Genomic DNA, 14,797 nt, shown 5'->3' on the forward strand with positions numbered 1-14,797 from the left:
CAACCAGATGCATACCCTGTTTATATGATACCATACAAACTATGTTGTTGGGAGGACCTAGCAAGGTACAGTCTGAGGGTATGGCTTGTTTAGCACACAACCAGCAATGGCTGAGCCACTAGTTTTGAAACTTTTTTTAATAGGATACAGCATGATCTTAAAATACTATGGTAACAAATGGTAACCATGCTGCAGCCCTCTTCCCCTTGTAAGAGGCCTTTTTAGAAAGCCCTTGCCTGACTCCATCCCCAATAAAGACATTTCTCTGTGCCAGACAAGCTCCATGCAGTCAGACATTAATGTAACTCACAGCAAGCTGCTATATGTGCACACGCTGCTGGTAGAGAGAAGGAAGAATTTCATGAGATCTGAGGAATAAGAATAGTGTTTGAACCCAATTCCCCTTAGTGCACTTACGTATAATAGTCTCTTGACACTGTATCTTCTTTTAAATTGCTAATGGCCTTTCTCTGGATATTTCTTTAGGATCAGCAAGCAAAAGGCATTAGGAAAGAAAAATCATATTTGATTTTTAAAGTGGCAACTGCAAATGGTGTGAGGGAATTCCGTGTTTGTTGTCTCTCTACAGTCTTCAGAGAACATATATTTTGTTTACAAGGCAAACCATTTACAAATGCCAAACCCTGCAAATTCTAGCTGGAATGAGACCAGGAAATATCTCCACTGCAGTTTACCCATGTGGGCCAGTTCTGCCAGAGACTGTCCATCCTGCAGAGACAGCCTCTGCTCATATACACATAACCATTCATATACATGGTCCTGGACGTGGCAATGCATACCCTATGTTACAACTCAGATGTTCCCAGAAATAATTTGCTGTGTGTTTTTAGTCCAATAATTTAATGAGTTAAGGCATTTCCGGCTCCATGTGCTCCTCACTCCCATTTACTCCAGCCTGCGTCAGAGTACACACCAGCCAGCTGGACGAGCCACCCCTATTTTAGGCAGGGTGCAGTCTGAGTGCATGTGATAGTATGGATAGAATTTTGGTACCACCTCATGATCCTGAGAAGGTAAACTACAGCCTTAGAATTCCTGTAACTACAAATATAATGAAGAAAGCTGACTTTCATGGAACTGGCAAACAAGCTTCTTCTCACCTTCCCAACCCAGGACAGCCACACAAAGGTTGGTCCAGCCATAGGCTGCAGTAGCTCCTTGGCTGGCTCTGGGTCTTACCAAGCCAGTTTGTCACTGTCATGTCAGTTCTCACTGATGTGGTGAGGGCATTTGAGATGAGCAACATGACAGCTCATCCACGATGAAGCAACATCGCCACAGCATTGCTGAAATAGTAGCCAGCATGGTGACTGAAATACTTCTTAGTTCCTCTAAACTGCAACAAAGACCATTATCTTTCAGAATGAAACCTCTCCTTTCTGCTTTGAATTGGACCACCTTATGCTAACATTACAGAAGCGGAAAGGAAACAGTTTACCAATTACAGAATAGAGTGTATGTTCAGCCACCCGATGACAAGATGCTGCTGTCAGCGACACACGGCCACTAATATGCCTGATTGCCTGATGGTATTCACACACAGTGCCTTTCTCTTCCTCTACGCCCCTGGCCAGGAGAGCAGGTCCTGGATGAGAGGAGCTCATCCAGGGCCTGGTGAGCCATGGAGGAGATGTGTATGGCTCAGGACGGGCCCACCACCGCTCCCTTCTGCAGTCGGGTACGCGACCCCAGCATCACACCTCACATCTGCTTGGGTTCGCAGGTGAACCAGCCTTGCTTTAGCTTGCAGGGAAAGCGTGTTTGTGGGGCCGGCACTCAGCTGCCCTGAGTGGGGCAACCTTCGGGCCACGGCCGCAGCACTCGGTAAGGTTGCCCGCGCCTCAAATCGTGGCCAAGAAGGAAGGTCCCTCCGAGGGCACAATGCGGGCAGTACCCCGGGGTCCTGCTCCTCAGTCCCTACTTGTCCCCGTCACAGCCACACTGCTCCTGCGACCGTGCCGGATCGACCGCGCGAGACTGCCGCTGCTGGGGAGGGGTGAGCGACCTCCCTCGGAGGACCGGAGGCGGCTGCAGGAGCCGCTCTGTCCCCGCTCTCCCGGCGCTCTGTGGTTTAAGATGGCGACGGGGGCTGAGGGGGCGAGTTCGTGAGTCCCAGGCCGGAGCGCCGCGGGGACCGGCGGGGGCGGCAAGGCGGGCGGGAGCCGCCGGGCCGGGCCGGGCCGCGGCGCGCCGCGCCGGGGGGAGGAGCGGGAGGCCGCCTGCCGGGCCGGGGAGCAGCGGCGGCATGTGAGCGCGGGCCGCGGCCGGGAGCGCGGCGATGGGGCAGCAGGTGGGCCGCGTCGGGGAGCCGGGCGCCGGGCTCCAGCACCAGCCGCCGCCTCAGCAGCAGCAGCCGCGGGGGCTGCGGGGTAGCAGCGCGGCCAAGCCGGCGGGCCGCCGGCGGGAGGCTGCCGGGCGCACCGCCGAGGGAGGCTTCAATATCTTCACCCAGCACGGTGAGGGGCCGGGGCTGGGGCCGCGCCGCCGGGTGGGTGGAGGGCCGCTGCTCGGGGGGCGCCCGCTTGCCCTCGGCTTCGGCCAGAGGGTCGATCGCGGGGCTCGGGGGAAAGGGGCGAGATCGCCCTTCCTCCCCTGCCTCCTTTGTTGTTGTGGGTTTAACTGGGGGAGGGGAGAGGTGCGGGGCGAAGAGAGGCGCCTCTCCCGGCGGGGGGAGCGGGGTAGCCCCGCCACCGTGCCACGTCCCGGGGGACGCTTGCCTCGGCCCAGCATGGAGCCTGGCAGCGGGGCCGGAGGAACTTCCCCCGGAGCTGGGACTCCCCGGCATCTGCGGCAGCGAGGTGGCACCACCGGGAATCAAAACTCGCAGTTCTTGGCGGCTGTCAGTGCGGCGTTTCCTAGCTCTGGTTTTATTTACAAAGGTAAACTGTACATGTGCTTATTTACTGGGGCGCTTGTAACTTGCCCATCTACATCTGTAAGTCTCTGTTGTTGTATAGCTCCTGACAGAGCAAACGATTTTGTTTTGACTGGGGTGTTACAGCTGAAATCTCCTTCTCTGTTTAAGTTTTTCCCTGTCCACATCTATTCTTATTCCTGTAAACTGATACCGGAAATGTTTAATGCAACACGATCAGTTTCATTAATCTCTCTTAGGAGGACCCCACAACTTCAAATTCCCCTTTGTAATTATGTGGAATTTTGTTGTTGTTGTTTTTTTATCTGTCTGGCAACACCTTTATATAATGCACAAGTTTTGGAAGGTATGATCAACTGAAACCTGTCTGCTCTGACAAGCATGTTGAGAATAGATGCGTGGATGCATCTCTAATCCTAAGGAGCTGAATCTGCTATGGAGAGTGTGACTGGTTTGGCTTTAGGTGGAGAGATATGTCACTGTTTATAGAGCAAACTTTTTCTGACAATACATGTTTTCTTCTGCTCAATAGAATGAGCATAGGCAAAAAGATTAAGGAACATGCAACCAGCAGTCTAAATGTAAATATCATCAGCTGTGACTGCTGACACATAAGTATGAATCAAAACAAGAGTGCACCAATATATTTGGTTTTTAAAATCTCAGTCTTACAGCTTTTGAGTTCAGGGAGTGGTATCAACTTTGAAATCAAAACAGAACTCTGAGCTTGCTGAAATGCCTGACCCTCTATTACTACAATTAAAACTAAGCATTTTATTGCATCCTTCAGACATAGTATCATCAACTTCATGTTTTACTCTGTTGTTTTTGTACTTTAAAAGTCTCTTTGGCAAAACCATTACTATAATAGACAAATACTGAAATGCACAATGTTAGGAGCAGAATTCAGAAGTTATGCATGTACCCCACTTCATTCAGGATGCTGAAGTCTACATCTTTAGACTTTAGAGCAAAACTGCTATCTAGACAAAATGCTAAGTATGACTGAGCAGGCAGGAGCACTCCTGCTAATGACAAATAGTCTCTTTTTGTGTTTTGGTACCAAGATGGCTATTTAGTTCTTGCTTTTATAAGGCAAGGACAGAAAGGGTGTTTGTGGGAAGTACAGTGCAGCATCTGGGGAACGTGCAGTTACTTCAGAATAACACAGTTGAGACCGACTCAAGCACATCTTTTCATTTATTGCTGCGTGTTTTAGTAGTAATTTAGTTTAGCATCCTAAATAAATTCTTCTAGCTCCTCCCTCTGCCCTACTAAATTTTAAAGGTAGATGGTAGAATTATTAACATGGAGTGGCAGGGAAATAGAGAGGAAAAGCTTTCTTAAGCATGCATGCGCACCAAGACAAGAAATTATGTGCTTTGCCAGCCCTCTGCTTTGTCTTCCATACAACTCAAAACAAGAATGAGCCAGGGAAGTTAACACGCTCTGAATAAAACTGTTCAGGGGCATATAAAAAGAACATTTCTCTGTGATAACAATGACTGTATCTTTAAAAATATTTTCTCTACTATTTATATTGCTTAGTTTATCTGCTTCAGTGGTAAGGTGATTGATATAATTTTCATTAGGTTTTTGTTGCCTCTGTTATTTTCTTTGCAGACTGTAAAGGAAGATATGTCTATTGAAAATATGATACAGCTTTTTATTCTGTTAGGTTATGTAAAAGGGGTGTGTGTTTTTGGCAATCCAGTTTTTGAGTTTTAGAGCAGGCTTCAAACTGCTGTCTTGTTTTGGTGAGTACCTCAGCCGTGTTAAGTTGTTCCCTGATTCCATGCACATTTTACTAGAAATGAGTGAACAACTTGCTATTGATTATCTGTACCAAGTGCTAATCAAAGTTGAGCACCTATTTAAATACTTGTCTTGGGCAATAATAAATCATTTTTCTAATATTTCTGAATCTGGAGTTCACTTCCTTTCTCAGTTCTTTTCTTGTGATCCTCACTTCCCTTTCTGAGGGGATTTCTCAACTTCTATTCTTATTTTTCGTTTACTAACCTTGTTGTCCTGTTTTACTTAACCTAGCTTTTTGCTAGCCTTAAGTGCTACTCTTATTTTGCTGGGATGCTGTGCTTGCTGGCGATACTCCTTGATCTAGATTCCTGTTTTGTAGTAATTTCTTTCTGAACCTGACCTTCCATTCTGTCTCTAGGATGTCTGTTCACAGTATTTGAAAAATGATGGTAGAAGCACAGGATTATGAGTTAGCCCTCTTGGACCAGCGACTAAACCAGCCAGTCAAAGGATGAGCCTGGATTATCTACCTTCCTTGGCTTTTCTTGATAGTAATTTATTTAAGGAAGGCAACCTATTGACCTACAGGTGTAAATCTCTGCCTCAGCTCACATTGGCAGATTTCGTACTATACTATGAACCTTACTAAGCACTCTTGCCAAAGTTCATTTTAAATGGTTGCTTCTTCGGGATTTTTTATGAAAAGGGTGGAAATAAACAATATTTTCATCCTCAGACCCATATTACTACAGGATTTTGATTGTGTCAAATCAATAAAATGTAAAATCCCTTATGCTAGGCTGAGGCTCTTATGAAAACCTGAGATGAGCGTTTTCATGCAACTAACTTGAAATATAGTCATCCTTGAAAAATTGATAGATTGAGTTGAACCAGTTTGTCTCAAGCGTGTTTGCTGTGTTACAGCTGTGTAGGGAAAGCACTACAGCTATACAGGCACTACTTACTTCAGGATGTATTTTGGAAGAGGCAAGGAATTTGAAGATGTTTTCTGCTTTATGGAAAGAACAAGGAAATCTGTGTTGTGGAACCCCGCTATTCTTTCATGAGAACAGACACCTAGACTGCTGGAGGCTTCCGTTTACCATAGTATTGAATTTTGTGAGCGCTGCTGCAAAGTTCAGCAGAAAAGTCCTAAGCAAGCTGATGGGACTGGTCTTGTTCAACATCTTTGTCGGTGACATGGGCAGTGTGTTTGAGTGCGCCCTCAGCAAGTTTGCCGATGACACCAAGCTGTGTGGTTCGGTTGATACGCTGGAGGGAAGGAATGCCATCCAGAGGGACCTGGACACGCTTGTGAGGTGGGCTGATGCCAACCTCATGAAGTTTAACCATGCCAAGTGCAAGGTCCTACACCTGGGTCGGAGCAGTCCCAGGCACAGCTACAGGTTGAGCAGAGAAGAGATTCAGAGCAGCCCTGCGGAGAAGGAGTTGGGGGTGTTGGTCGATGAGAAACTGAACATGAGCTGGCTGCAGTGTGGGCTTGCAGCCCAGAAACCAACCATATCCTGGGCTGGATCAAAAGGAGTGTGACCAGCAGGTCGAAGGAGGTGATCCTGCCCCTCTACTCTGCTCTCGTGAGACCTCACCTGGAGTATTGTGTGCAGTTCTGGTGTCCTCAACATAAAAAGGACATGGAACTGTTGGAACAAGTCCAGAGGAAGGCCACAAGGATGATCAGGGGACTGAAGCACCTCCCCTTTGAAGACAGGCTGAGAAGGTTGGGTCTGTTCAGCCTGGAGAAGAGAAGGCTGCATGGAGACCTCATAGGAACCTTCCACTATCTGAAGGGGGCCTATAGGGATGCTGGAGAGGGACTCTTCATTAGGGACTGTAGTGACAGGACAAGGGGTAATGGGTTCAGACTTTAACAGGGGAAGTTTAGATTGGATATGAGGAGGAAATTCTTTCCTGTTAGGGTGGTGAGGCACTGGAATGGGTTGCCCATGGAGGTTGTGAATGCTTCATCCCTGGCAGTGTTCATGACCAGGTTGGATGAGGCCTTGGGTGATATGGTTTAGTGTGAGGTGTCCCTGCCCATGGCAGGGGGGTTGGAACTAGATGATCTTAAGGTCCTTTCCAACCTTAACTATTCTATGATTCTGTGACTTTTAGGGAGGTACTCCTCCCCCTCTATTTGATCCTGGTATGGCCACATCTGGAGTACTTTGTCCGGTTCTGGGCTCCTCAGTACAAGAAAGACAAGAAGCTACTGGAAAGGGTGCAGTGAAGAGCCATGAGAATGATCAGGATTTTGGAGCATCCTTCTGATGAGGAGAAACTGTGGGAGTTTTGCTATTTAGAGAAGACTGACAGGGGATCTTATGAATGCATGTAAGTATCTCAAAGGTGGGTCCCAGAGGATGGTGCCAGACTTTTTTTCATTGGTGCCCAGTGACAGGACAAGGAACAATGGCCATAAACTAAAGCACAAGAAGTTTCACCTCAGTGTGAGGAAGAACTTTATGTTGAGGGTGGCAGAGCACTGCAGCAGGGTGCCTAAGAACATTGTGAAGTCTCCCACCTGAACATGATCCTGTGTAACCTCCTCTAGGTGGCCCTGCCTTGGCAGGGGGGTTGGACTGGATGATCTCTAGACATCCCTTCCAACCCTACTTGTTCTGTGATTTGTTAGCCATGGAGCAGATCTCTCCAAAATGCAAAAAGATAGGCATAGATTTTGCAGCCTTTTGTAGTTAGCCCTTCCAAGAGCTCTTTTGTGAGCATTCCTAGCATGTAATCTGTGACTTACAAAAGCAAGCAATGGATCATCAAGCATGTTTGTTGCTAGTAATGTGCTAGAAAGGAAGAGTGTAAACAGAAGGATTATTCAAACACTAGTGTTCCCATGTGCACTGCATCAGAATTACTAGTACCACAGGCACAGTAACTCAGCACGGAGAAGCTGTAGAGAACACTAATTACGATCAAATATTTACATTTCAGTACAACCAGAAAATAAGTACTTGATCCCATTACAGGATGAGCTCGTTTTCCTCTTTCAGAGAAGGAATAGAGGAGAGAACAAGAACTACGTTATCTCCTTATCCTTTCAGTAGTTTGTTTGAAGGAAGGGGTACAACTGATGACAACCAACAACTTCCAAGTTGTATGGAAGCTCCTTGTATGAACTCTGAACGGTGACATTCTCTAATTTTCTTTCTGAAGAGTAGATAACTGCCTGCTATACCAGGATATTCTTTGGAATGTTGTTAGCATGCTTTTCATCTCCAAAAAGACTTGCTGAGTGTTGTAGAAAAAATGCTGCAGGAAAATCAGATTATTTAAATCCTGGCTGGAAAGCCTTTGCAATACCCGTTTGCAGTACTGGTACAGTTGCCCTGGTGATATATTTTGGAGTAGCGGAAGACTCTGCCACACTTGAGCTTTTGATCCAGCAGGCGCAGGACATTTGTTCCCTGTTTTGTTTTCTAGAGGAGGAGTTTAGCAACCTTTTACTATGTGTATCAAGGTCAGGCAAGATAAGGCTATACTTTTAAAAATAAAATTATCATTAAAGCTCCCCTAAGGCAGTTGGAGTGCTAAGCCACATGATAAAAATATTCTAAAGTAGGAAGAAGCATAAATAACACTGTCCCTTTGAAATTCGGTGAAATTGAAGGGCTGGATGCAGGAAAATGGAGAGAAAATAGGGTCAGTTTAACAACTGCACTTTGTGGGTTGCCTAAAACGTTCTTTAGTTTTCATCTCACTGAAATGCAGCAAGCTCAGGCCAGAGCTACTTGCCTGCAGACTTTCCTGTCAGTAAATGCTCTGTGCAGATGGAATATAATCACTGTATTCAGTGTGTGACTCTTTGTACTGTAAATCAGAAATCTTGTGGGACCATAACGTATAAATAACTCTTAACTAATTATTTGGGGAATAAAGGATAGTTCAGATAAATGTCTAGGGGAACATCTCCTGCAGAACATAAAATTGCAGGCATGTTCTGTGTTGCGTAATTTTCCATGATATCTAAATTGTTCCTCTAGATTCAGTTGCATTCAATACTCATTTTTATATCTTAAGTTGGGATTTTTGCATACTGCATTTTGCAAATGAGAAGACTCTGCCAACTGGATGGAAGGGACAATACAATACAGACTATTGATTGGTTCTAATTCCCGGCCTATCTGTATTTCCTATGTAATTTTCACATACACAGAGGACTGTTGTCAGAAAAAGGTAAGACTGAAATGAAACTACTTCAAAAGATGTTAGTCAGAACTAACTTAAAAATCAAATTTCAAAGCCCAGACAGCTCTCTGATTTCTCAGTTCTCCACATGTAGCAGATGGTGTGGTACAAGTTGTTCTAGCAATATTTCACAAACTTGCTATTGCATGCAAGTGCAATGTTTTGCAAAAAAAAAAATTGTGGGATTTTTTTTTTTTTTGTGGAAATAGGGACATGGCCGAGTGAACAAATAGGTGGAAAGTGAACGTGTAAACTATAGGACACGCAAGCAAATTGTCGCAAGCAAATTGTCACAAGCAGCCTAAACTTTTTTAATATAGGAGGACTGACAGCTCACATTATTGGGAGTTTGAAGATAGTTGGACTTTCTCCTAGAGAAGCTGTAGGAGGGTTGGCTTCAGGAATACTTTATGGCTGGTACTAATTACAGATTTTTGGGATAATAGGCTTGAAGTCATGTTTTCATTGGTGTTCAGAAGTGACCTGTTTTGTGACCCACTTATTTCAGCATATGTCATGTTTGATTGTTCTTAAAGCAGACCAGTCTTTGCTGAGCTAAAAGCGTACTTTTTAGGTCTGTATTTTGTAGATAAAACTAGAGGATTGTTAGTGTGGTTTATTCTAGCCCATTTCTCTTAGTTGTCACAACTTAATGTTTCCAGCATACTTATTATCCCTAAACTGTTTTCTAAGTACTGCTGACAGCTGACTAGTTCACACTTGTAAGAAACTATGTTAAAATCCAACTAACATAAACCAAGAAACAACAGTTTATGCTTATTCCAGTAGGGATGTGTGTGAAAGATACGCGAAGTTAAGTTTTGGCTAGTGACTTGCAGTTCATTTTTACCTCTTTGCATTCAAAAAGCCAAGAAATAAAAGATCACAAACTAAAGCTTCATCTACATTATAACTGTTTGAGAATCTGATATCCTAAATCACTGCTTGCCAAACGGTTAGTAGTTCTTTCAGCAGTATGTAATTATGAATGATGTAAAGCTTCGTAGCTGTAGTGCAAATGACTGGCTTTGCAGGTGAGTCTGCAAAGTAGGCATACAGGTTCCTTCTTAACAGCGTTCAGAAGCATGTTTACTGGTATAGAAATACTTTTAACAGTTTTTGGACCACCAGCAGTTTCTCTCTTCACACAGCAGGAAAGAAACAAAAGCTTGCGCTAAGTGCTGTAACACAGTTGAATTGCTGGATCTGAAGTAATGGCTTTTGGTAACTGCATCATCCCTCACATTTCACTGGTTTTGTGGTTATGAAATACTTTATTTTAAGGACTGATCTTGGTATTATCAATAGAGGCTATTCTCTCTAGAATAAGTGACTGTTACAAAACCATTGAGGCTTCCTGTTGGTAACACTCTAAACCACAACAAGCCTTAGTTATATTACCCATATCTGCTTAGGAAGTTTCATGTGCTTTGTGGGCTTTCTATAAAGACATGTGCATCTCCTAATACAACTGCATATACTTCACTAAGAAGTGAACTGGTTTTATTTCAATCTTCTGCTGATCTTTGATGGCCATTTAAACATCTTTTAAGACTGAACTTTTTCAAGAAATTCCTTCTCTCCTGTGTCTTCCTACCAAATGTTGTTCTTAGGATCCTAATCTTCCATTAAAAATAATTGCATGTGTTAATGAACTTGGAGCTTCACTTACGTTGATTTGAAAGTATTCTATGACATAGTGATAGAATTGGGACTACAGTTATGTTAAGAAAAGTAGCTCTTCAGTGAAGGAAAACTCATTTTTTATAGGACATCCTCACTTTCTATAGGACCTTCATCCATTAATTTGATGTTACTGGTTTGGATTTTGGCTCTTTCCTGGTTGTTTTTTTTTTGTGTGTGTGTGGTTGTTTTTTTTTGTTTGTTTTTGTGTGTGTGTTATTTAAAGCTATCTTTACTAAAGTGAAACTGAAGTGACACTAAAGTAGCTGTTTCTTGTTGCAAGCTATGTAGGCAAAAGCATAGGAACCATCTCCTGCTGCTGTTGGGGTCCAATTAGGAATCAAATTAAAGGATAGGAGGATGAGACCATTATGGATTTGTCACCCTGTGCACCTTGGTGTCTTATTTCTCTTTCCTTTCACCTACGATAATCCCAACAGCAAACAAGTGTGTGTCTGCTGTTCCTATCTGTCATCATCTCAACTAGGAAACATAGGATGAGCAGCTATGGAGAAAAGTATTCCAGAAAGACAAATAATGCTGGAGAGGAAAGAATGGGAATAAGGGAAGACTGGAAGAAGATAAAAGGGTAAAAGATGATCTTGCACCTTCTCCCTAATAGTGCATTTCAGTACACTGGAGACTGTATTTCAACTGTTCAACTTTGCAGATAATGTTTTAAAATACAATCTTGAGTATATTTAATAACTGTTAAATGAGACAGGTGGGCTTTCTAAACTGACCTGTCATAACTTGAAACTGGGTTACTGACTGATGTTCCTGTAATGGGCAGCACACCTGTTGGGGGAAGTACCCCCATATAGAATAGAATATTTCAATTGCAGAGGACCTTCAACGATCGTCTTACTCAACTGTGTGACTGAATCAGGGCTAAAGTAGCTGATTACTGATACCAGGCACAAAAAGATAAGTTCCAAGCTCCTGGAGCACAACCAGACGTTAATTTGCAGGACTGTTCGTTTTGGGAAGAAAAAACTCACCTAGATCTCTTTCTCCTGTTCCCTTCTTACCAGAGGTAGAATCAAGTGCAGTTGGAGAAAGAATACACATATACCCTCTTTAGAGTTCATACGTGGGATTTATAGTGGTTTGGCATGAGATTCCAGTAATTGCTTTTGTTGCAGGTTAAGTGTGCTCCACACCTTGGCTAATTTTGAAACAGGTTTCAGGCTTGCTTCTGGTTGAAATAAATGGTATTAATCTTATCTATTATGGTGGTAGGATGTAGTGTAGGTCATGAGGTGTTATGTTTTTCAGATTCCTTGTTCAATTAGACCCATAATTTTTGGAAAAGTTGACTGTACAGTAATATTCCTGTACAGTAGACACCCCAAAACATACAGGAATTGCAGTGTGATAAGCCGTCCTTGTCACAAATCTGTGCACACTCCAACAGGGCCTAGCCTAGAAGCTTGTTTAAATATTACCATATTCAAGTAGATTAGTATTGCCTCCTACATTTACCCTAAACATTAGGGGTCTAAAGTTGTTTACAGAGCACAGATCTGTTTTCTAGGGAAAAACAAAATATTTGTACATTCATACTTTGTAGTCCAGTTGTGAAGATAACCCTTGAAATCCAAGCTGGAGTGTAAATTAATATAATAAGGCCTTCCTTAGCTTACACGGTCAGCTCAGTTTCTCAACATTATTTCAAAGCCTTTGCTGCCGAGGGTTCATTTTGCTAACCAGCAGTGTCACAGAGTTAACAAGACTGTTCAGTTTTGCTGCTGCTATTCAGGAACCTGTGGGAGGCTGTGCAACTGATGAGAATATCAATTCTGTGTTGCCACTTAGAAAAGCCAAGAGCAGAGGTAGAGACAAGATACAGCTATACTGCTATCTCTGAAAATTACTTAATAGAAGAAAACTGGAAAAAAATATTTAGAGCTCACCTATTTATGAAACTACAGTGACTGCTTATTCAAACTTTTAAAAAGTTGATACAAATTATATTATCTGGGCAGGGTGAAATGGACCCTTCTCAAGGCTGTGGATAACCTTGAAGATCTTTTGAAACAGTGGCATAGCTTCCTTCCTCCATTATGTCACTAAATGCAGCAGAGCTTGAGTTTATACTGCTCTGAGCTATATTGCATAAACAGAGACTTAATGCTTGTATTTAACACAGTTTTTTCTTAGAGCACAGGTTTGTAATTTTAAAGCTTTCTTCATGTCTACTGTTCACTTCCCTACAAGTGAAAAAGAAACTGTCCTTTCAGAGCTGATCTGTGGTTCCTTTTCTTCTACAAAATTTTTTCATCTGTAAACTACTCTTAAAATGGGCAGCTCTCTCACTCAGAATTAAGATACTGAAATTAAAATAGCAAATTCTTAAAACTTGAACTTTAAACTGCTGAATGTCCTACATGCACTTTTTAAAATGTTGTTAATAGAGTCAAGCCTTGGTAAGGTTACTCTTTGACACTTTTATCAAAACATAAAGGCTGTGGTACAGGCATTGGAGATGCTCTGAAAGTTGTTTCTTTGATCGCTTCATGGTGATATCAGGCAATTCTGGTTTGTCTGCAAACCTGCTTTTTTACTGACTGGATTGGCATCAAGTAAGCCATGATGAGATTTGTCATTTGTGGTAGTAACATATATAAACAATAAAAGCCCCAGAGAATTCTTGTGCTTTCTCCTGACTAGGAAGATGAGTGGGGTTTTGGTAGGTTTTGTCATCTTTTTTCAAGGCAGGGAGATGCGTACATTTTACAGAGGAAGAAGGGATGAGCAGTGCTTTTGCAATTGGTATCACTGTAAAACCCGTGCTCTGGCCCAGTTACCCAGGGAAGCACAGTGAAATACCTTTTTCACTAATCATAAGTTGTATGCTTGTTATTCAGGATAATCATTGGCCTTAATTTTGATTTATGGCTCTTTTTAAAAAAAATCCCAAGAGTAAACAGAGAAAGGAGAGCTGCTTTATCAGATTAAAAAGTCCTTGTCTGGAGATCCTTAGAAAATGGTACGTAGTGTCTTGCAGTGCTAGTATTTCAAGTTATATTTAGGGTTTTTTTCTTCAGGATCTTAAAAAAGCCTGTGGATGTTAAGGTTTGCGCATAGCTGTGAGGGAGGAGCTGATTGTTCATGTTATAAGAAACTGAGATCTTATTTTTGAGAGATAGAATACATGAGTCTGATATAAACTACAGAAAAACCAACTAGCCCACTTTTTGTAACTTTTTCTTCCAGAGGTTCATTGATGGCTTAGGACTGATGTACAAAATAAGTAGACACTCAGATGATTTGAGTAGCCTGCCAGAGATATGCTGTGGAACAGAAGTCTGGGAGGTTTAATTCTTGCTTTTGTCATAAAAACACTAAATCTGTTTTTGTTAGAAAACATTCATTTTCTGGTTTTAGATCATCATAATTATATTTAATTGCTTTAGGGGTAAAATATTTGAAAGAGGGCACTACCCTCTAAATCAGCTCATTTAATTGTGTGGTAATTTCTGTACTTTAGCACTTAGTTGGGACTACAGATATGCTTTGAGAAGTTGAAATAGGACACACCTTAACTCTGTCAAAGCTAAATTTGTTTGTGGTCTTGTATCATAACTCTTTCTTTTGTTGATATGAATAAGTCTATAGCTTCCACCTATATCTTGTCAAATGGTTAAGCTGAATTTGATTAAGACAGTATAAGATGTGTCTCTTCATCAGCGCACAAATTTACACCATAAGGTGCAATGACTTTTTTTGCATGCTGTGTTAGAGTTTCTGCCACACATTTTTCTCATTTTAGGGGCTGGTGGCAAACCGTGTAACTGCTCCTAGGTGCAGCCTAGCTCTAGAATAGTGCTCAGCTGGCCTCTCAGTACCTGCTCACCACAGGTGGATGGGTTAGCCCTAGTATTATGCTTGTTGGCTTGTGGGCTGTGGAAGTTGGCATGCCTTAAGGCAACATAGACTGTGTAGACTCAGGTAAGCCAATTATTAGCATGAATTCTGTTGTGCATCAGCTGTTACAGAACTACACTGCAGCTGCTATGCATGAGGTATTGCTAGTAAGTATTTTGTTCCTGAGCAAGACCAGCACTTTACTACAAGGAACTTTTAGACAGCCTTTCCAGTTTTCTAGCCTTCCTCTCTCCACACAAAGCTTATCACCTTCTTTTCGAGCCAGGAAGTAGGCTTTGAAACACGCACTGTATTGACAGCAGGGAGCAGGTGAGAATGAGAGAGAGCAGCCTCACGCTGGGCAGAACTACC

At 42.9% G+C, this 14,797-nt stretch overlaps 1 protein-coding gene across 1 annotated transcript in view; it reads left to right on the top strand.

Moving 5' to 3' along the window:
- The first annotated feature begins 2,248 nt into the window (after window positions 1-2,248).
- The window catches only part of ABL2 (ABL proto-oncogene 2, non-receptor tyrosine kinase), a 48,424-nt gene continuing 35,875 nt past the window's right edge, over window positions 2,249-14,797 (top strand). The window contains exon 1 of the mRNA XM_061452011.1: window positions 2,249-2,477. Within this exon, the coding sequence (XP_061307995.1) occupies window positions 2,300-2,477 (178 nt within the window). The 5' untranslated portion in view covers window positions 2,249-2,299. The remainder of the gene's footprint in view (window positions 2,478-14,797) is intronic.

The sequence above is a fragment of the Pezoporus flaviventris genome, unplaced genomic scaffold (assembly GCF_033815535.1).
Source record: "Pezoporus flaviventris isolate CSIRO_AGI_PZ_B2104156 unplaced genomic scaffold, CSIRO_AGI_Pfla_v1 ptg000013l, whole genome shotgun sequence".
NCBI classification, from domain to species: domain Eukaryota; kingdom Metazoa; phylum Chordata; class Aves; order Psittaciformes; family Psittacidae; genus Pezoporus; species Pezoporus flaviventris.